At 44.1% G+C, this 23,591-nt stretch overlaps 1 protein-coding gene across 1 annotated transcript; it reads left to right on the forward strand.

Moving 5' to 3' along the window:
- The first annotated feature begins 11,100 nt into the window (after nucleotides 1-11,100).
- Nucleotides 11,101-17,058, forward strand: LOC114606416 (cytochrome c, testis-specific). Its single transcript, XM_028748645.2, has 3 exons — nucleotides 11,101-11,487; nucleotides 13,149-13,323; nucleotides 16,757-17,058. The coding sequence occupies exons 2-3, from the start codon at nucleotides 13,155-13,157 to the stop codon at nucleotides 16,903-16,905; spliced, it is 318 nt and encodes a 105-aa protein (XP_028604478.2). The 5' UTR covers nucleotides 11,101-11,487; nucleotides 13,149-13,154; the 3' UTR covers nucleotides 16,906-17,058.
- Nucleotides 17,059-23,591: the final 6,533 nt, after the last annotated feature.

Consider the following 23,591-nt stretch of genomic DNA (forward strand, 5'->3'; position numbering starts at 1 on the left):
TCTCCAGATAATGCTGGAAAATACCTCTGTCAAAAACCCTGGAGAGCAACTGCCAGTCAGTGTAGACAATATCTAGCTAGATGAACCAGAGGTGTAACTCAGTAAAAGGCAGCTTCCTATGTTTCCAATATAAATTTACCACCAACAATATGTAAGGAGATTTTCATTGGGGAGATAAAACAGTTGTGGGGGGGGAGGGGGGAGGTTTGAAGGGTTGAGGACGACAAATACAACAGGTTGTTGTTGTTAATACCCCACCCATCTGGCTGGGTTGTCCCAGCCACTCTGGGTGGCTTCCAACATAATATAAAAACATAATATAACATCAGACATTAAAAACTTCCTGATACAGGGCTGCCTTCAGATGTCTTTGAAAGGTTGCGTAATTGTTTATCTCCTTGACATCTGCAGGGAGGGCATTCCACAGGGCGGGTGTGACTGCCGAGAAGGCCTTCTGGCTGGTTCCCCATAACTTCACTTCTCCTCTCCTCCTTCTCCCTGCGTTGGCTCCGGGGGTTTTCCTGGCTCCGGAGATATGCTGGGCAGTTGGCCGGGCACTCTCACGCCTGGCTCGATTTGGGTTGTGGGGTGTGTGTGTGTGAGCGGTTCCCCCAATTGAAGCACTGGGCATCCCTGGTTCCCCCTTGGGGGCAGTGGCAGTCTCAGCAGCCTGGAGACAGCCTCGTAGTGCAGTTGGCTCTGGCTAGCTTCAGGAGCTGCTTGCTGCCATGGCGTCCACCATTTTGCCTCACCAGAAGTCTCCCTATGATGTGTCTTGTGCCGTTGAACCCATCACACAACATTCATTCCCTACTAATAAATCTACAACACTTAAAATATAAATCCGGGGACATTCAATGAAATCTGGGGACGGATTTTGTCCAGGGACAGATTTGTGAATCCAGGGACTGTCCCCGGGAAACGGGGACGTCTGGTAACCATACTCTAAAACGCAAAGGAGACTGGGGCAGGCTGCAAGGCAGGGGTGGGAAAGTGTTGCTATTCAGTTGTCACTAAACTACAACTCCCATGAGCCCCAGCAAACATGGACAACGGCCAAGGTGATGGGAGTTGTAGTTCAGCAACATCTGGGGACTGAATGTTCCTCACACCTGCTGTAAGGTCTCTAATTGCTGTTAGTTGAATTACTTCGGAGATCCCAAAGCAGAACAGGGCAGTAAAGACCCACATCAAAGAATCACAAAGAATAAAAGAGAGGAGGAGGTTAGCACACTAATGGAACCTAGGTCAGGAGGGATAAGTCCCGATGAATGAGGAAACCAGACTGAAGGGTCAGAGGGAAAGGGAAACTGGGAAACAGCATAGGCAGAAAAAGGGGGAGTTGCAGAACCACAAGGCCTGAAAATCATATATTGATTTGGAATAAATAGTTAATTTTGGTGCTCCAGGTTTTCAGTGGGCACAATGTTGCAGACTTAGTAGTGAAAACTTTCCACCTTGGTCTCTTGTGTAATATAAGCTACAGAAGCTGTAAACAGATGCACTGAAATAAAGATTAAGAGATTCTTAGCCAACAGATGTTCTCCTGAGATTATGACTTCCTGTCTTCAGAACAAGACATGCCAGATAGTTAAAGTTATATCCCTTTGCTGACACCCTAGGGTGATTGTTCAATGGAACAGTGCATGCCATTCTCTTACGATAATCCTGGCATAGTTTAAAGCATCCCTAGCTAAGACTCCCTGATCTTGCTAGGTGGTGTGGATTTGTTAATATCAACTTTGATTGGAATATTTATGCAGTCTAGGTTTGAGAGAGAAATTATATTTTGTTTGCATTTCGGTGAGAAACTACCTGATTTGTACTTTTTGAATAAGTATGCTAACCAAAACACAATTAGACTGTGAAATGTACAGTTGTCTGAATCTGGGGTGCAGTTATCCGACCAAATGATGTGCACAAAAATACTTATATTGAAGTCATAAAATGCATAAATTGGTTAAATAGAACGTATAAAAATGCAGTATGTTTTTCGAAATGGCACACAGAAATGTGTACATTTGGAGAAATTCACCCAAAAATGCTAATCAATTTTCATGAGGATTATTTTGAAAAATGCAAATTGCCACCAGAATGTGGAGAACTGAAATTAAGGTTGCAGTGACAAGGAACTGAGAGAAACCGGAATTGACAGATTTGTTCATCCATAGTGCTGTGGATTAATCAGAGAATGGAATGAATTCAGGAACTGTTATTACTCCACAATTGTATTGTCTAAGCAAATACATACTGCAAAGGACTTGCATTACTAATTCCCCCCCCCCCAAAAAAAATACTCCATTCCTCTTCCTGCAGAAAAAGAACCACACCACTTGGTGCACCAATAATAATAATAATAATAGATAGATAAATGATAGATAGATGATAGATAGATAGATAGATAGATAGATAGATAGATAGATAGATAGATAGATAAAATATAAAAGGAAACAGAGCAATCTCACATAAACACTTGTCAGAGGAAAGAGGATTAATTGCTAGAAGATCTCCTTAAGGAAATACATTTTGGACCTCAATGCTGTTCTTTAAGAGCCAGTGATGAAACATGCAGCGTTCCTCTTAACATCTAGGCAGCACCTGGGGTCCTATTACAGATGAGAAAATGATATTGTGTGACCATAAAAACATAGTAAAGCATAAAAATATTATATCTGGTAGAAGGTGTCTGTTCATCCTGATAATCATTGAACAATTAGCTTTACGCAGACGTTTCAAGAGCCTCTAAGACGAAAAAGACACATTGCAACAAAGAATAAACACTGTAATTCAGCTTTTAGGCCAGTGATTATCACAAGATAAATACTATGTATATTTAATGCACAGGATGCCAGTGGACACTGTAAAATGGAAGGTCCTCCCCCCCAAAAAAAATACACATTTTGAAAACTACTTTCAGCTTATTTGAATGTGAAATTACAGCTAAAATACAATGGATTATACTTTGAAGCCCTTGGAGGATGCTGTAAATTGCTTGCGTAAGGCATTATCAATCTTCTTTAACCTCAGCATCTGACAAGAAAGAATCACTGTCCCTGAAAACAGATTTCTTTTAAGCGCCACGCTCAGCTGCAGTTATTAACTCTTGGAATGGGGTACAGCTTTCAGGTTTCTGTTTTTTAACAATGGTGTTTTTATGTAGATTTCTGGAAAATACTGGGAATAACCTCCTGCGAGGAATTTCAGATGTGATGTGCTGTATCCAACAAAGCCATACTTCAGAGTAGGCCTATGAAATTAATAGCATGGCTCAATTAAGCCCACTAATTTCGGTGGATCTGCTCCAAGTATGAGTAAGGCTGCGTACGCTCCATACATCTGAAGCACATGATTTCCCCCAAAGAATCCCGGAAACTGCCATTTACCCTTACAGAGCTACAATTCCCAACAGCCTTAACAAACTACAACTCCCAGGATTCCTTGGGGGACGTCATGTGCTTTAAATGTATGGGGTGCATGTGATCTTAGTTGGGTCCTCACACATTGCATCACATGGTTAGGGGAACACCTTGTATGTTATTTCTTTTATTCCAGCAAAAGAGACAAAATTTTGTCTTTTTAATAGGACAGCGGAACTGTCTCTGATGACTGACAAGCAGTGCAGCTAAACAGCTAAGCTTCTCCCCTCAGGGATTATATCCATGTTCATTTGGAGCTACAGTTGTACCTTGGAAGTCAAACGGAATCAGTTCCGGAAGTTCCAAAACGTTCAGAAACCAAGGCGCAGCTTCCGATTGGCTGCAGGAAGCTCTTGCAGCCAATCGGAAGCTGCATAAGCTGCGTTGGACATTTGGGTTCCAAAGAACATTTGCAAACCGGAACACTCACTTCCGGATTTGCGGCATTCAGGAGCCAAAACGTTCAACTCGCAAGGCGTTCCAGAACCAAGGTATGACTGTAGTTCCTTGCTACCTCACCAAAGACTAAGTTGGGTAATAATGGACAACGAAGTGATGCCCTCTTATAGATCAGTAATTGGTTGAGAAACAGGAAACGGAGAACAGGAATAAATGGATACTTCTCCCAATGGAGGAACGTAGATCTTCCCAACTGTGGCAGACTTTGGGCTCTCAGATTTTAGTGGCACCCTGTGGGATGCTAAAATTTGCAACAAACCCCCCTCCACCACACATGCTCTATTCTACAGCATTGCTGCAGCACCCCCAGCAGTGCTGCACATAGTATGGCTGCACCAGTCAGGGTACCCTACAACCATCTCTGCATCCAAGAATCAGTATAGGGGCCTTTGCTTTTTAACTTGTTCACAAATGATTTGACAGTCAGGAAGCCAAGTTTAGCAATGATACCACACCAGTCAGGTTTGTTAAAACAAGGGATTGCGATGAGTTTCAAAAGGCTCTCTTCCAACCGGGTGGATGGGCAGTAAAATGGCAAATTGCAATGTATTTAACGTGTAAAATGATGCACACCGGGGCCAGTAATCTTAATTTCACCTAGACAAATCATGGGGTCTGAACTGAAAGTGACCGGCCAGGAATGAGACCTTGGGGGTCATCATGGGTAGCTCAATGGTGATGTCACCCCAACATGCAGCAGCTGTGGAAAAGGTGAATTCCATGCTACAAATAGTTAGAAAAGGAATTGAAAATAAAACTGCTAATGTCATAATGGCATTGTACGAATCTGAGGTTTCAGGTACCATATTTTTCGCTCCATAAGACGCACTTTTTCTCTCCTAATAAGTAAGGGGAAATGTCTGTGCGTCTTATGGAGCAAATGTGTGGTCAATCGCTGGCTCCCTTTCCGGCCCCGGCCCATTGCCCAGGCCTCCATTGTTGAATGTTCTGCAGATGGAGGCTGTTTTTCCCCCAGCGACATGTGACTGGCTGATTAGATTATCTTTCTGGACACTGTAGAAATGGCTCCCTTTCCTTTCCTAAAGAAGCTGCAGAACTGTGAGGTGAACCCTATAAAAACAGAATATTTTCCTTTTGCAAAGTAAGCTCAACAATTTTGAGCTGATCCTCAAAAGAAGGGACTTTTTCCCTTTGCAAAAGAAGCTGCACAACTGTGAGGTTATCCTCAAAAACGCAGCTTTTTGCCTTTGCAAAAGAAGCCGCACAACTTTGAGGCTGATCCTAAAAAAAAAAAAAAAATGGGGCTTTTCCCCTTTGCAAAAGAAGCTGCAAAACTGTGGGCTGATTCCCCCCAAAAAACAGGGCTTTACCCCTTTCCTCCTCTAAAAGCTAGGTGCGTCTTATTGTCAGGTACATCTTATAGAGCGAAAAATACGGTAATTGGAATACTGTGTATGATTGTGGTTGCCTCAACTCCAAAAGGATACTGTAGGAGTGGAAGAGGTTCACTGAAGGGCAACAAAAATGTTCAAGGGGGTGGAACAGCTCCCCTATGAGGCAAGTGCAGGCTGCATTTTCCTCTTTGTCTCACTGAGTAAGTTCTGATCACTCAGCAAGGGGTTGGGGCAATCTCCCCTATGAAGAAAAGTTGGGGAACTTTTTAGTTTAGAGAAAAGGTTGGAGGATACAGAGTATATAAGTATGGAGAAAGTGGCTAGAGAACAGTCATCCAAAGAAGCTGAATGTTGAAAGGTTCAAGACAAAAGATTGCATAGTATACTATAGAATTCACTTCCATCAGAGGTAGTGATGGATGCCTTTAAAAGAAGGATAAACAAATCCTTAAAGGGTCATCAATGGCTTTGTTTTACATCCACTGCTGGAGGCAATATGCCTCTAAATATCAGAACAGCAAGTCAGGAGAGGGCTGTTTTCCTCATGTCCTGCTTGTGGGCTTCTCCATGGGCATGTGGTTAGCAACTGTGACAACAGACTGGTGGACTAGATGGGCCTTGACCTAATCCAGATGGCTACTCTTACGCTTGCATGTACAATTAAATGTTTAAGGAATCCTTCTGTCCAGAAAAAGGAGTATTATTGAAATGTGCAAAGGCCGACTCTCGTGGAGGCTGAAATGTGACGGCTTCCCAGCAGCGTTCTCCGAGAGGCTGTGGACAGGAGGAAAGAGCAAGGCTGCTGCTGCAGCAATTGACACAGAAGGAAACAGCTGCGATAACAGATGTCACCCATTGTGTGCTTTGGCATGCCTGTTCTTACAGTGCTCCCTTACGTTACTACGTTTGTTCTGGCCCGGAATCTCTAAACATGTCTGTCAAATGCTCTTTGTGTCCAGGAAATAAGTCCTGGAAGAAAAATATCTGACCATAGGAGATATTTTGTTTGTTCCACTGCGCTAGGGGAAACACAGTGATCCTGGCTCATGGCTCAATTCTGCCAGAGGACAGACTGCTGTGATTACTGAGAAGTCCCCTTTTACATTTCGGCCGCACCCAGTTTGGCCGCATCTACATTGACATGTTCCCTCCTCCCACCCATTGCCACCACAGGTTGACCTTGTGTCTTGTGCTCATAAAGCACTCTGGTCACTGTAGGCAATTCTGAGGGTTTGTGTGTGCAGTGGAGTCACTTTGTGAGCTTGGATAATTCATGACACACTGTAGTTTTGTCATAAAAAAACAGCCCCCTTGACCTATTTTGAGTCCTTAATCTTCTTAATGTATGTACTACTTACTTACCAAGATGGGTTTGAAGATACTTATATGCTCTATTTTCCCTTTGACTGTCCACCTTTTTCCTTTCTTTCTTTTATTTACTTGGATGGCATCCCTTCATCTCTTGCACATTTTGTTGCTCATCACTGCCGCCTTATCCTATTTAGTCAAGAAATTGCATAATCATAATTAGCTTAACACCTCCTAAAATAGGAACTGAAAAAGGTTCTGAGGGAAAGTTATTAAAGGCATAAAACCCACATTGCAGTTTAAAATTAGAATTGTTCTATTTGGGAACAGTTTGAGTAACCCAATTCTGAATAAAATGTGGAAAACAGAGGAAGAAGAGCATCAGCCTGTGATAACCAGCACGTAAATTTGTAGTCTGCCCAGAAGTAAACCTATTTGTCCAGAAGTAGATTTCACCTAAGACTTCTGCCACAAAAGAAACTCAAAGTTCATATCAGTATATCTACACGTACGTGTGTGGCAAAATATTGCATTAACGACCTGCAAAAAATGTTGGATTTTCCAAAATACAATTGTTAATTTGCCCTGTTGAAGTACATATTATATATTAAGATCCTGGACACCAGTGACCTCTGCTGGATTGTAACAGAGCTTTGCATAGTAAGGGGTGAAATTGTTCTGCTCTCTTTCAAAATATTATTTGTATTTTTCCATCGCCTTGTAATACGTGTTCTCTAGTGACATATAACAAACAGGGTGTGGGTGGGTGGGTGGTTGTATGTATATGTATATATAAAAAATATGGAGGGCAATATGAAACAAATACAATATTTTTAAAATCCCACAGAAAACAGTAAGAGCAGAACAAGCTGTGTGAAACAACCTACTAATAAAAGAGCTGAGAAGGGCTAAAACCCAACCGCCCAGCATTAAAATATGTTATAAGGGCTGGGAGAACAAAAAGCCTTTGTCCAGTGCAGAAGAACCATGATTATTGGATGCTACAACGCTAACATCACTGGCCTGTGTAAAACAAGCCAAGACAATTTACAAGATAATGTACTATTTTTTTTTTCATTCCAAATACACGTTGCCACCATTTTGCAGAGGGCCTTCTCAGTAGTTGCACCAGCCTTCCCATCAGATGTCAAGGAAATAAACAACTACTGTATTTGACTTTTAGAAGACATCTGAAGGCAACCTTGTTTAGGGAAGTTTTTAAAGTTTGATGTCTTATCGTGTTTTTAATATTCGTTTGGGAGCTGCCCAGAATGGCTGGGGCAACCCAGTCAAATGGGTGCAACACAAATAATAAAATTATTATTATTATTATTATTATTATTATTATTATTATTATTATTATTATTATTATCAGGTGGTGACACATGTCAATAACTTCCATACACACTTTCTTGGAAACTAGCAAGTTAACAACACAGAACTCAGCTTGCATATAATCTGAAGAGATTTTACTTTAGAATCATTGGGTGGTACACAACTAAGTCATACTCAGAGCAGGCCCACTGAAACTAATATAACTTATATGACTTTAGCCCATTGATGAGTCTACTCTGAGAGTAAGAAACCCTTTTCAGATTGAGGGCCGCATTCCTTTCTGGGCAACCTTCTGAGGGCCATAGGTCAGTGGTAGGTGGGGCAAGAGGCAAAAGTGGGCAGAGCATCGAATGTAAACTTTATCTTTGCATACCCTCTAACATTTCTCCAATGAAAATAGGGGCATTACACATTAAGAAAAACTTCCCTATACAGGGCTGCCTTCAGATGTTTTCTAAAGGTTATATAGTTACTTATCGCCTTAGTTTGGGGGGGGGGTCATATAACTCCATACCCTCCAACATTTATCTGATGAAAATAGGGACATCCTAAGGAAAAGCTAGACATTCCAGGATCAAATCAGAAACCTTCTGTAAATCGGGGACTGTCCCTGGAAATTAGGGACACTTGCAGGATCTGTCTTTGTACAGCAGGTGTCAGGGACTGGGCAGAGGAGGAATGGTGGAGACTGCCTCCCCAGCCTGACCCTTCCAGAGAAGAAGACAATTCAGAATTACAACAGGCGTTTGAGGGAGATCACAGCTCAGAGGCAGATGAGGGGGAAAGCTGGGAAATAATGGGAGAGGAGGAAGTAGAAGCAGCGCCAGAGGGGCGACAGCTGATGGACACAGTGTCTTTAGAAAGCATTCCAGCCCCCCAGCACCCAGAACTCGGCGAGCATTGAAGGTAGGAGAGCAAAGAGCTCAAAGGCAGAGGGCACTTTTCGGCACCTATAGCAATGACACATGAGAGGGAGGGGGTGGGGACTCACTCAGGGCAACACCATTATTCCAAGAGGCTACATTTCTAAGTCTCTCTCTGTGAATATTGAATGAAAAACGGTTGGTAAGGACTTTTCCTTGTCTTATCTGTTCCTGGCAACCTGTCGTGGGGGTTGGATCCTCTGCAGCCTGACAGCAGGATAGTTTCTATAGATTCACACACCCCTTTCCATCCTCCATCTAAGCAATGAAGAGGCATTATCAGAGTTCAAGGACACATTCTAGTCACAAACACACACAAGGAGACTACAAACTTGGACAGTAAGGAGTGGGGCCTGGGGAAAGTTCTGAGGGGCCTGGAGGGCCACATTTGGCACTTGGGCCTAAGGTGGTCCGATTTGCACATGACTAATGTTGGAATGAAACTATGGGTGATAGCTAATTTGGCCTAAATCACATAGCTCCCTGCATTCTGAGTTCACTTCTGTGCCCCTTTTCATTTCATTTCCCACTCATTTTTTTATCCTTCCTAGAGAATTAAGAACTGGAGGCATTACATCACTGGATAGTTCTCATATTTTAATACTCACATTCTTTCAAAGAACTCAAGATGACAGGGGTCCCGCCATTACCCTCACAATCTGTGGTAGTGTCAGCTAAGTGACTTGTCCAAGGTTCCCATTACCAAGGGTAGTTGTGAAGTTTATCACTGGCCATTGGCTGATGGACATTGTAGTTCAGAAACATCTGGAGGGCCACAGGTTAGCCACCCCTGCCTTATGTATTAGAGAAGCCAGGTTTAATTAAAATTAGTCTCTTTTTTTATTAATTGTGGCTTGAATTGAAAGGTTAAGGAGAAGGGCAGCTTGTGAACTGAATTGATCATTATAGCTACCATGCTGGAGTAAAGATAGCATGAGACCTTAAGTACAGAAGAATAAAGCTTCAGTGCTTTTATTTCATGGATAATGTAACAGCGTGGAGCTAAATTTTCATTTACATATGGTCCTAAATAGATGCAAAATGCGGAAACTTCCCATTTTCACAAGACTTTTATCTTATTTTGTGTAAGTGACACTCACTGATGCTGTGTAGGTAGCAAGACTTAAGGAGATGCCAGCAACTTGTTCTAAGCAGGGTTTGCAGATTAAAAACTTTGCCTTTTAAAGAAGAAAGCCCTTCCCCCCCCCCCCAAAAAAATATACAGAAATAAAGGTCTAGATCTCCACCTTAAGTTTTCAGAAACACCTGATGAAATGATTGAATCCAGTTTCCAAGACATAGACCTTTGAGGCTTGTCTGTGTAGGAGACCAGGGGACTCAGCAGCTATGTAGAGAAAAGCAAGCCTGATCCAATTTCACACTTGCTGCCTTGTAGAACATTTCCTCTTGTCTAACAACACATTTGTTATGTACTGAGTTGAATAGGATCCAAAATGCAGCAGTCTGATTGGTCCTAGAACAATAGGATTCAGAATGCAGCAGTCCGATTGGTCCTATAACAATAGGATCCAGAATGCAGCAGCCACCCAATCCAGCTCCAGATGGAAGTGAATCAGCAACCTGATTGGCCTACAGGAGAATCCCGGAATTAGCCAATCACGTGTAAGTAATCATTGTGCAAGTAATGTATATAAAGCAGACATTCTGGGGGAACTTCCATTCCTTCTCACCACTGTGAGCTGAATAAAGTGCATTAAATCCACTCCCAACTCCGAGTATATTTCACACTGAATCGTGTTTTTGTCTTGGGAGTACTACAGCAAGTTCCGTTATTTGACAAGGGGCAGGAAAGTTAACGACGGAGGTATTGCTTCAGGGGCTTAAGAGGTCGGCAGCAAGTGTAGACCTTTCCTCGCTTCCATGGCCAGACAAGCCTGCGAGCTGAGGGCAGCCTTGAGGAAAGTCCTCTTGCTGTGCTAGTCCAGCGAGATAATCTGGCTCTCAAAGAGCTGTCTTCCGACAGACACATCTCTCTGCCCGTCCCCACAAGCAAGCGACTGTCGCCTGAGGGTGGGAATTCGCGTTTATTTCACGCCAGGGACAAACGGCTGCCGCCGCTTCCAATATCGGAGGCGACCACACATCGCTGCCGCCATCTTGGACGGAAACCGGAAGCTCGGCCTCGAGCTGTCACGTCTGCTCTCCTGCAACATCCGCATCTCGATGGTACCGCTCACGGCGCAGGGAAATCGAACGCACCACAGCGCCCCCTCGCGATGAGGAGGCGATAAAGCCCCTACTCTCGCGAGTGTCAAACAAACAGAAACGGTCTCCGCGCATTTTAACCGTAACACCAAGGGGCGGGGAGGACAGCAGAGAAAGGAGCCGCTATTGGCTACGGCGAGAGCCAATAACTGGGCTCCGTCTCCCGCCGCCGACTGTTGAACGCGCGCCGGCTCATTTTTTTCTCCCACAGGCGGGAAGTCTTGGCCGAAGCAGAACGGCCCCGCCCCCGACAGAAGGCACCAATCGCTGCCCAGAACGTCCGCCGACGGTGGCTTGTGATTGGTCGGCTTTATTGTGACACGTTAAAAACCTTTATCCGCCTTGGCGGCGTCTGTCGCCAGATGCGCGATCGAGTTGTGACAGTCGCGCGACGCGGTGAAAACTGGCTTGTTAGCGGGGAGGGGGAGGGGCTGGGGCTGGGCCCTGTCGTAGTCTGGACTGAAGGTAGGCAGTGGTAGAAAGAAATACAGGGAACGGGGAGAAAGCCCGCTCCCCTTCTTTCATTTTATTCTTGTTGTAAAGTGCCTAGTCCTCAAGAACGTTTCGTTATTCGGTTTATATTGCGCCCATTCCTTCCAGCAGTCCGCTTTGAGCAGATATTTATATCATGCTTATTCCACACGTCTGTGTGTGTGATATCTAGATAGATCTAGATAGATATAGATATCTATATCTAGATATAAATAGGTATAGATATCTATATCTATAGATCTCTAGATATAGATAGATATAGATATCTAGATATAGATAGAAAGGTATATCTAGATATAGATAGAAAGGTATATCTTAATAACTGGTAGAGAAGGGAGGAAGAAAACAACACATAAAACACAGTATATTACATTAAGTGCAGCATTAAATATTGTATTTAAAAACAATGTCAAATACAGAAACAGTGGGAAACATAAAATCATTGTATTAGAATGGGTTTTTAAAAAAACAAAAAAAAAACCCACCATAAAGTGTTAATAGCTTATTGCCACACAGAAACTAGCTATCTTGGCAGGAATCTCAGGGGAGAGACCCTGCTCCCCTACTTTCATTTTATTCTTATTGTAAAGCATCTAATCCTCCATAATATTTTGTTATCCAGTTTATATCACACCCATTCAGTCAGCTTTGAGCAGCTACAGTATGTATATTATGCTTATTCCACATGAGAGAGAGCGCGCATTTATTTACTGTACACACGCACACACATTCATTTCTTTTCCAATAAATATTAGGCTGGGTGGCCAGAAACGTTTCACCCTCTTGTTTAAAAGCTTAATCCTTCTGTTCCACTTGAGGCATAGGTACAGAGCTTCCCCACTCCACAGAGCACCTACTTCTATAATTCCCTGTATATGGGCCATGTGCTGGGACTAGCAATCTTTCATAGGCAACCCACTGAGCATTGCTTTGCTTCCATGGAGAAACATGTCAGATCTTCATGGATCCTCATGATTTCTCAGTAGAGAAATCATTTTCCAAATCACCTGTTATTTTTATGGTGCACTCACGGCATGGGCGATGGTTCAATGGTCCGTGTGCAGAAATAATAGGTTAGAAGCAGATGAGTCGACTGCTGGGTCCTTTTTTGTCTTGCCCCCTTCCATCAAACCTCAGCTATCATATAAACCAGTGACTGCATATAAACCAGTGATGTACAGCTTTTAAAATTCACACTAAGCAGATGTCCATTGTAAACATGCCATAAGCAAAGAAAAGAACATTGGCAAATGCTTCTGTCTGAAAACCAGGAGAGCAATCTATGCTTTCCATATTTATTAAGAGGTAAATCCCTCCCCACTCTATATGTTTAGGTAAGTGATCTCAAGACTAGCCTGTGGGCACAATCTTGTGTACACACTTACTTGGAAGTATATCTCACAGAGGTCTGTAGGATATCCTTATGAGTTAATAAGTGTAGGATCAAATTGTTAGCTTTCTATTAAACAATAGTACTTCCAGTGTTCCATTACACTACCATCACCACAAAATAATGTTTTCCTTTGCTTTCTTCCTTTCAAATATAAACATGCATTGAGAAACAAGTGTGCTAAAAAAGAGGGAATCATTTCAAACACATCGTAGTTTTATTTTTCTGCATTTCTTTTTCATAGATTGCCATGGGTGATTTTGAAAAGGGTAAAAAGATCTTTGTTCAAAAATGTTCTCAGTGTCATACAGCTGAAAAAGGTGGAAAGCACAAGACTGGCCCAAATCTTTGGGGTCTCTTTGGCCGAAAAACCGGACAAGCTGCAGGATTTTCTTATTCAGACGCAAACAAGAATAAAGGTAAAAAAGGGGGGGAATCAGATAATCAGTTGCGTCATGACAGTATCGCTAAATAAACACGATCCAAAGTTAGAGAAGGGAAAAACTTCACTGGGAGATTACTTTGCAACTCTTAGAAATACATTCTGAAAATATTCTTCTGATTTTATATAAAGAATATAAATTTGAACCTCTGGTTTGGATTTAACAACTTGTGCATTGCAAGTTTTATGGTCCAGTCATTGCATGGATTTGCATGGGATCAATCTCACAGAGCCCCTAATGCGCCAGAACCACTGCACCAGAGCATGAGCTGCATTACTGTCCCTTGTTTGGTACCAGTGGGGATGGAGGCAGGACTAATGATGGCCCTGGCTCTATGCAGCATCCTAAGGCTGATTTGAGATGGCCAGGAGCCAGATTGGCACTGCAGGCGTTTCTTTGTTTTTAATAGGTTTGCAGAGACTTCCTGGTGGCAAATGCTATTTGCTGTGTTTATCATTAACACTCTAGAATAGGCCCATTGTTTTCAGTGGGTCAGCTCTGGGAATAACTTAGCTGGATACAATCTATATTGTTATTTATTACATTTATATGCTCCCTTTCCTCCAAGCAGTTCATGCTGGTGTGCATGGTTCATGCCCTTATTTATCCACCGAACTTCCCTGGTATGGGTGAGATAGGATAACTGGCCCAGTGAATTTCATGGCTGAGCCGTGGTCTATCAATTTCTAGTCTAACACTAACCACTACATCACTCTCTCTGTGACAGCTTAAAGCAAATGCATTAGACTGCTAGTATCCTTGGATTTTCAATTAATTTTATTATTCTGATAAGGCCAACTGCAGGCTGGCCATGTGCCTCCTGAAACTGCCTGACTTGCCCATCTCCTCTTGAATTTCTTCTAACAGCCATCAGATTGTGTATGCTAATAGTTATAGACACCAGGTTTTGTTCTGGTAGTCAGAGGCTAGGATGCACATGCTTACTGCCAGCTGCTTGGACATGGCTTTTATTTAGACACCCCAGCTTATTTTCTAGCATACCTTTAGGACTGGCTTGTCTCTGATAATTCACTGCAAGTGTGCATACATATTTCCACATTTTGGGGAGCAGAATGGAGGGCCTCTGTTTTACAGATACGCTTGAGCTTCTGTTCTAAGCATACTTACCGTATTTTTCGCCCTATAGGGCGCACCGGCCCATAGGACGCACCTAGGGGTTTTTGGGGGGGGGGAATAAAGAAAAAAAATTATTTTCCCCCCCAGGGGCTGGGGCGGGGGAAGCCCGGGCTTCCCCCGACCCCAGCCCCCAGAACAGGCTGCTATCCGCAAGCTTTCCCCACCAGCCCCGACAAGCTCTGGGATTATTCCCCTCCTGGCTTTTCTGGGAGGTGGGGGGATTCCCTCACCTCTCGCAAAAGCCCGCAGAAGCTGTGCAACCCCTTTAAAGAGCGTGCGGCTTCTCCTAGTTTTTCTGGGAGGTGGGGGAATTCCCCCACAGCCCGCAGAAGCTGCGCGCTCTTTAAAAGGGTGTGCGCGCACCGACCCCTCTCACTCTCCAGGCTTCAGCGAAAGCCTGCATTCGCCCCATAGGACACACACACATTTCCCCTTCATTTTTGGAGGGGAAAAGTGCGTCCTATAGGGCGAAAAATACGGTACTTGGAAGAAAGTTCCAAGGAAATCAGCTTAAGTGTGGATCAGAGGGTATGCAATTATATAGTTTATGTTTATTTGAAATTAATTACTAAGAGCCAGTGTGGTGTAGTGGTTAAGAGCGGTAGTCTCGTAATCTGGTGAACCGGGTTCGTGTCTCCGCTCCTCCACATGCAGCTGCTGGGTGACCTTGGGCTAGTCACACTTCTCTGAAGTCTCTCAGCCCCACTCACCTCACAGAGTGTTTGTTGTGGGGGAGGAAGGGAAAGGAGAATGTTAGCCGCTTTGAGACTCCTTCTGGTAGTGATAAAGCGGGATATCAAATCCAAATTCTTCTTCTTCACCTTTAACTGTGATAGGTCTCAAGGCACCAGCTAATATAGGAAGGTTTTTTTAAAAAAAAACCTTCAGAACAGCAGCAGCTCAATCTGTTGATCAAAAGTGAGAAAACCTGAAGTTATCAAAGGCATATCTAAGTGAATCTATCTACTGATATATGTTAGAGATCTCCTTGTCTTATCCATTTCTGAGGCATGATTGTTTGAAACAAGACAATGAGAGATACTGACTTCTTAGTGGCTACTCCCAGATTGTAAAATTTATGACTTTGTGAGATCCATTTGGCCTTTTCTCTTACTGTTCTCCCGCTCCCCCTGTTTTCTCTTACTTGGATTATTTTTATGTGATGGAACTACATTTATAACATTTTTGTCTACTGAGCCTTTTCCCATTTCCCCCATGCTTATTTTACTTACATGAGATGTTGTTGTTGTTCTTGATTGTTTTAAGTCATCCTGAGCAGTAGGATTATACTGGAAGGGCAACAAATTAGTTTTCAAATCAATTAAAAGGGTAATTGAAAAGCCTGGAAAATAAAAATGCTTTTCACCCGAGGCCTAACTAGCAGCAGTGTAGGCACCACAGGAGGGCATTTCAAAGGTGAGTCACCAGTTAAAAGGATTTCTTCCCAGTTAACCTTCCACCAAACTTCAGAAGGTAGGGACACACAGAGGAAAGCCTCAGGTGACTATTTCCACTGAACAGGTGGACCGCTGTGGAAGGCTGCAGTGCAACTTACCCATGGCAAGGTGGCACAAGCAAAAGAATAGAGGGGGCATTAGAATAGGGTAGCCCCAGTGCGGCTCTGACTATAGAAAAACAATAACAGACCATTGGACTTTTGATAAGGGCACTTCAGCATCTCATTGGACAATGTGCAATCCCAGCATTAATTACATTTTTCTATATTTAAAAGATTGAGAGGACACAAATTTTCAGGGAAAATCAATTGAAAGACTTGCCAAAGTATGTGGAATTTCAACAACCTGTTGGTTTTCAACCTTGGTTGTTTAACTTCCATCTAGGTTCAGAAAATAATTTTTAATATCAAGAAGATAATGATTTGGAAGGTTTTTATTTTGGCTTTTAAATGTGATTATGTTAGAAGAAGCTACCTTGTTCAAAGTGACACAACTTGTCTTTAGGACATATAGAGATCCTCTACTTCATGAATCCAAGTTTGATTATTAAAAAGCGAGTCAAAAGTAAATAGAATGCCAGATACATGCTAAGTATTAAATGTGTGCAAACAGTAATGAAAACTGGCTTTTGTTTGACATTCTTTCTAATCCTTTTTTTAACCTTTGGAATTAAGAACATAAGCTGTTCAAGAACATTTTCCTTTATATATGTTCCAATAAATTTTGAAATAATCTCTCAAAGTAAAGGTGACACCAATTGGTGAAACAGTAATGGGATTAGAAATTGGTATTTCACCACTTTCTAAATTTTCCAGGTATTGTCTGGAGTGAAAACACACTGATGGAATATTTGGAGGATCCTAAGAAATACATTCCTGGGACGAAAATGATTTTTGCTGGCATTAAAAAGAGTAATGAAAGGGCAGATCTCATTGCATACTTGAAAAAAGCAACCTCTTCATGAAACATTGCAGCCTCTGTGATGTCCAGATAATTCCCAGTTTGCACCACTCTTGTGTTACATCTGATGTTTATTGTCCTAGCATTTGCTCTTTAAGACATTACCTTCAAAAGGGCAAATAAAAGTTGGTATTTTCAGGTGCTCAGTCTCCTAACAAAACAAGTGTTAATTGTCTTTTGTTTTCATATGCATGTCCCTGTACAGACATTTCAATATACTTTATTTTGTTTAAAACAAAGTTCTCAGGGTTGGTTCACAGGAATGAATGAATGAATGAATTAATTAATTAATTAATTAATTCAATAATAAACCACAGAACAGAGCAAAATGTGGTTTTGGTTCAATCTTCTGCCTATTGAGGTATATAAACTTATGACCCACCAAACCAAACACAGCCTAACAGAGCTCCTATCACTATGAGCTCAATAAACCTACCTTCCCTGTCTGCCAGGAATTGCAAAAAGCAGAAGATGTCAAGAACATGGCAAGTCACGCTATAGACTCCCATCAGAGAGCTGTTGCCCTTGAGGAAAGTGAACCTACACACTTCAGTAGCGATGTTTTATTCAGGCCAACTTTTCAGTGAAATCAATGGACGAGGGACCTGCTCAGCACTCTGCAGAATTCTGCTAGAGTAAAAGAAAAAGAGCTGACCAATGCAATTGATTCGAATGAACTCAAGGGCAAGGGCCATTAGATATGTATAGATTCTGCTCACCATTGGATCACACTGCTGTAGTGCTTGGGAGGTTATTGGAGGGGGGGGCTAGATTCTAATCAATTTGTATTTCATTTTAAAAATGAGCTTCATTCTTACATACAATACTTGGGTCATATTGTTCACAGGGGGAAAACCGATGATGCTGAACCCCACCAAACTGCATAAGACACCCCCCACCCAATCCCCCCGAGCAAGATGCAGACTAAATGCAGATAACCCTCTCCACAGCAAAACACACAAAAAAGCTATCCTCATTTTCTAAAATATAAAATTAGGAGGAACAGAAGAGGCCTTGGCAGTCCAGTACCTAGGTTTTGTGGAATCTTGTAAGACTGCAACCCTACCTGCAATTATCTGGATAAAAGCCGAATAGGTGAACATTGCGGGACTTCTCAGAAAACGTGTATATTGCATAGGGTTGTACTGTTTGATGTTTCCTTGTTCACTATGTCTTCTGGTAATCCTGGACTCATTAAAAAAAAAATCAATGAGAGAAAAATGCTTAGGCAGAAAGTAATAATATAAATCTGTATTATTAAGAAAACTGACAAATATAAAGTATTAGATAGGGTATCTGAACCTTGTTTTCTCTTAGCTTCTCTAACAGAGCCTCTGTCCAAATAATTTGTACAGCTGTCAGTCTTAACGGCTTCATTAATCAGTGACCCCAAAATTCAGGATCACCCCAAACCGATGCCAAAGCTTTGTGCTAGTTTTGTGCTGCGTTTTGCGCCACCCCCCCAAAACCGAGTACAATCATACTAGGACCCCAAACGCCTTGGTACTCGGATGTTTTGGCTCCTGAACCTGGAAGTGAGTGTTCTGGTTTGCAAACGTTCTTTGGAACCTGAATGTCCAACGGGGCTAACTGGGCTTCCACTTGGCTGCAGGACCTTCCTGCAGCCAATCGGAAGCCGCGCTTTGGTTTCTGAACGTTTTGGAAGTCATATGGACTTCCGGAACAGATTCCGTTCAATTTCCAAGGTACGACTGTAATTGACGAAACAAATCGGGGTCACAGGTTAATGCCCCAAATCCAACTTTGACTGACTACAAACCAGTGCCAATGTTTTGTGGTAGTTTTGTGTCGCAAACCCCACTTTCCCTGTCGTCCGCCCCCAACTGAGTAGTTGACACTCAAACCAGGGGCCATAGGGACACCCCCAAACCCAACCTCATCCAATTGACTCCAAACCAGTGCCCAAGTGGAGTGTCCCCCAAGCTCATATATGGATATAGGTTGGTTTGGAGTCAATTGGACGAGGTTGGGTTTGGGGGGTGTCCTTATGGTCCCCAATTACTCAGTTTGGAGGGTGGCACAAAACGTGGGGTTTACAATTCAAAACTTAACACAAAACTTGGGCAGCTGTAAAAATTATTCAGACAGAGGCTCTGTTAGAGAGGCTAACAGAAAGCAAGCGTCAGAAACCCTATCAGTGGTACCTCAGGTTAAGTATTTAATTCATTCCGGAGGTCCGTTCTTAACCTGAAGCTGTTCTTAACCTGAGGTACCACTTTAGCTAATGAGGCCTCCCGCTGCTGCCGCGCCGCCAGAGCACGATTTCTGTTCTTATCCTGAAGCAAAGTTCTTACCCTGAAGCACTATTTCTGGGTTAGCGGAGTGTGTAACCTGAAGCGTCTGTACCCTGAAGCGTATGTAACCCGAGGTACCACTGTACTTTATAGTTCTTGAAACAAGAGTAAGAAATAAATATATTAATGGATATATTTGTCAGTTTTCTTAATAAAGATTTAAGGTACTGCTTATAGATTTATGAATTCAGCTGGGTTTGCTCCGAGTAAAAAAAAAAAAAAAGGCGCCAGATCTAATTGAATTGTGTGGTTTTGTTAAAAGGGAGCAGTTCTTCCACGTCAACCACCAGAGACAGATGGTGGAGAGGGGGAAGCCCTGGAAAGTTGAGTTTTCCCATGGCATCGCTCAGGGACGGGGAGGCCAAGGGGGGCCTCTGAGCTCACGTGTATTTCCTCCTGCCTGACTGGCAAGCTTCTCCCACATTTCTAGGCTTCAGGGCGAGGATCTTCCAGAAAGCTTGAAGCCTCGGAACCGCGAGGCACCGCGCTGTCTCCTTGCTTGACAGCTCTGCTCATTTGCTTTGACGGCCTGCACGGCAATGACGCAAGTCTATGAACGTGGGGGGGGGGGCAGGAAGCGAAGTGTGGCTATGTAGAAATCCGCTTAAATATTAACAAAAAAGCGTTGTAACGATTTCGAATTTGGGGTGGGGAGAGGTAACTACTCCACTTAGCTCGTGATCACAGACGTGGAATAAGCACGGGGGCCCCTTCTTATCCCGTGAGTTTTCTCCGGCTGCCGCCCCGTCTAGAGAGCATCCTCCGCGAGGGTCTGCTTTGAAGCTGATGCGGAGTCAAACCAATTCACGCCCCCCCGCCTCTACTTTGTCTAGCAGCGGCGACCCCTGGTGGCCACTAGTAGAAGTAATGTCATAATGAATACCTTAGGCTTCTACATGGTGCTGGAGGAGACTCTTGAGAGTCCCATGGACTGCAAGAAGATCAAACCTATCCATTCTGAAGCAAATCAGCCCTGAGTGCTCACTGGAAGGACAGATCCTGAAGCTGAGGTTCTAATACTTTGGCCACCTCATGAGAAGAGAAGACTCCCTGGAAAAGACCCTGATGTTGGGAAAGATGAAGGGCACAAGGAGAAGGGGACGACAGAGGATGAGATAGCTGGACAGTGTACTCGAATCTACCAGCATGAGTTTGACCAAATTGCAGGAGGCAGTGGAAGACAGGAGTGTCTGGCGTGCTCTGCTCCATGGGGTCACGAAGAGTCAGACATGACTAAATGACTAAACAACAAGGCTTTTACAGGCAGGGGTCCAGTTCTCCAAAACGCAAGACTTGCCACTTTTGGAAGCGGGTGAAGTCATAGACATAGGCCCAAACAGAGGGGGCCCCATATGGGCCACTTGGCCAGGGCCTCCGATTCCAAAGGGGGCCTAGGTCAGCATATTCACAAAATTATTTATATACTTACCTATTTATAAGACTTCAGTTATCCTCAGGGTAAAAAAGGGAGGGGCACATTATCTACCTGGCCCGGGCCTCTGCCTGGCTCTGCAAGGCCGTGCATAGACATCACCATATTTTACAACTATATATATATCTTGGAGGGACGCGGGTGGCGCTGTGGTCTAAATCACTGAGCCTAGGACTTACTAATCAGAAGGTCAGCGGTTCGAATCCCCGTGACAGGGTGAGCTCCCATTGCTCGGTCCCTGCTCCTGCCAACCTAGCAGTTCGAAAGCACGTTAAAGTGCAAGTAAATAAATAAGTACCGCTCCGGCGGGAAGGTAAACGGCGTTTCCGTGCGCTGCTCTGGTTCGCCAGAAGCGGCTTAGTCATGCTGGCCACATGACCCGGAAGCTGTACGCCGGCTCCCTCAGCCAATACTGCGAGATGAGCCCCGCAACCCCAGAGGTGGCCAAGACTGGACATAATGGTCAGGGGTCCCTTTACCTTTTTTATATATCTTGGGGTGTGTGGTGGGAGGTGTCCGACCATTAATGCCAGAGTTTGAACTTTTTAAAAAAACAACACAGGTAAAAAAACCTCTTTTAAGGAGAGTTCCCAAGTCCTGCAGTGTGTGTCTGCATGCGAGGTTCTTGCTCCGATCGTTGCCTCCGCTTCCTGCAGCGGGAGCTGCGTTTGCAAACCTGCCCTCCCCACCCGTTACTAGACAAGCATCTTCTCCGTGGAGCGCTCTTCCCTCTCCCGGCTACGCGGTAGCAAAAGCGGGTGCCGTCGTGCAGCATCTTCGTGAGCCCGTCGAGCATGGGCGTAGCCAGGATTTTTTTGTTAGGGTGGGCAGGACTTTGGGGGGTGGTGGCGCAGAACCGACGTGATTGGTCAGTTATTTATTTATTTTGTTTTACTTGATCTGGGGCGGGGGGGGGGGGCGGGATCAGCTACGCCCATGCCATCGATGGTGGAGGGAACGTCGCCTCCCCACCCACCCAAAGCAAGAGCTCAGCGTTACACTCCGGAGCAAGAAATTGGCAAATCGTGCATGCAATATATATATATATATATCCCTTCCTCTCGCCTCTGCGCATGCTCGGAAAGGGCTTCTCCGCCCGCCGCCCTCCCGCGATCACAATTGACAAGTTTCTCTGCTCTCCGCGATGCGCTGTTTCTCAATGAGAAGCCATCGGTTGGTGTATTACGTCCGTATAGTAAGGCCCATCACCTTGCACCGAGAGATAGGTTATTTTTAGCAAATCAAAGCTAGATCTGCAGCCAACCAGCAAACACATCAGTGCTGAGAAGCTGGCTTTTGCTTTTGCTTGCATTTAAAACACCCCCACCCCACCTTAAATTCAACGACGTTATAATCTAGGACGGATATTTAGGTCAGAGCCTTTGAAGAGCCCGTTCCGCCGTCTGTTTCAATTACAGTTTCTGTCGAAAGTTTGTCCTATCTGATCGTCAGACGCCAAGTGGCTCCTCCTACCTACAATCTCAAACGACTGCAGCAAGGAGAGCAAATCAATTTATGTATCAGCGGAGGCTGGAGAGCTGGAGGTTTCAACCACCTCCCACGTAATCAAATTCCACGTGTCTGTCTTCGATCGCCCCGTCTCTCTCGCGGACGTCTTGGGCTCCCCACCTTTGCTTCATTTATGAAGGAAAAAGGTAAAAGGCGGATCTACACGGATCCTCGTGAATTCATATGATTTTTTCATTCAAATTAAATAAAACCACCATGATACTGTAGACCATGTCTTACTCTGTAGAAAGCATCAAAAAAATCACGCATCCACTGTTTTGGGGGGGCGCAGGGGCGCAAAAACATGGTTAAAAAACACGGATCCTCATGGATCCTCATGATTTTTGCGCTAGATCAGCCCAAACTCACTTTCAAATTACAAATCATGTCCAGGGGCACAACATCCACCACAGAAATCACGCATCCACGGCTTCCTGGCGAAACCGTGGCCCAAAAACGTGGTTTTCAAGAACGGATCTTCATGGATCCACACGCTTTCTGCATCGGGCCAACCCAAACTCACCGTCAAATCACATATCATAGTAAGGGGCACAGCCTACAACACAAAAAACTCGGATCCACACCTGCCTGGCCACGCCCTGGCCCAAAAACGTGGTTCCGAAGCACGGATCCTCATGAATCCTCATGATTTTTGCACTAGATCAGCCCAAACTCACCGTCAAATCACACATCATGTCCAGGGGCACAGCTTACACCACAAAAAACTCGGATCCACGGCTTCCTGGCCATTCCATGGCCCAAAAACGTGGTTCCAAAGCACGGATCCTCATGGATCCTCACGCTTTTTGCATTGGACCAACCCAAACTCACCGTCATATCACACATCATTCCCAGGGGCACAGCCTGCACCACAAAAAACTCGGATCCACGGTTATCTGGCAATGCCATGGCCCAAAAACGTGGTTCCAAAGCACGGATCCTCATGGATCCTCACACTTTTTGCATTGGGCCAACCCAAACTCACTGTCAAATTACACATCATGTCCAGGGGCACAGCATCCACCACAGAAATCACGGATCCACGGCTTCCTGGCCATACCGTGGCCCAAAAACATGGTTTTCAAGAACGGATCCTCATGGATCCTCACGCTTTTTGCATTGGGCCAACCCAAACTCACTGTCAAATCACACATCATGTCCAGGGGCACAGCTTACACCACAAAAAACTCGGATCCACGGCTTCCTGGCCACTCCATGGCCCAAAAACGTGGTTTTAAAGCACGGATCTTCATGGATCCTCACGCTTTTTGCATTGGGCCAACACAAAATCACTGTCAAATCACATATCATAGCCTGGGGCACAGCCTACACCCCAAAAAACTCGGATCCACACCTGCCTGGCCATACCGTGGCCCAAAAACGTGGTTCCGAAGCATGGATCCTCATGGATCCTCATGATTTTTGCACAAGACC

Source organism: Podarcis muralis, chromosome 1 (genome assembly GCF_964188315.1).
Source record: "Podarcis muralis chromosome 1, rPodMur119.hap1.1, whole genome shotgun sequence".
Taxonomy (NCBI): domain Eukaryota; kingdom Metazoa; phylum Chordata; class Lepidosauria; order Squamata; family Lacertidae; genus Podarcis; species Podarcis muralis.

What these genes read in the sequence shown, in the direction of transcription:
- LOC114606416 (XM_028748645.2), top strand. Translation starts at nt 13,155, where the DNA reads ATGGGTGATTTTGAAAAGGGTAAAAAGATCTTTGTTCAAAAATGTTCT. An exon ending in AGACGCAAACAAGAATAAAG is followed by an intron (nt 13,324 to 16,756) that starts GTAAAAAAGGGG and finishes TAAATTTTCCAG; the next exon opens with GTATTGTCTGGAGTGAAAAC.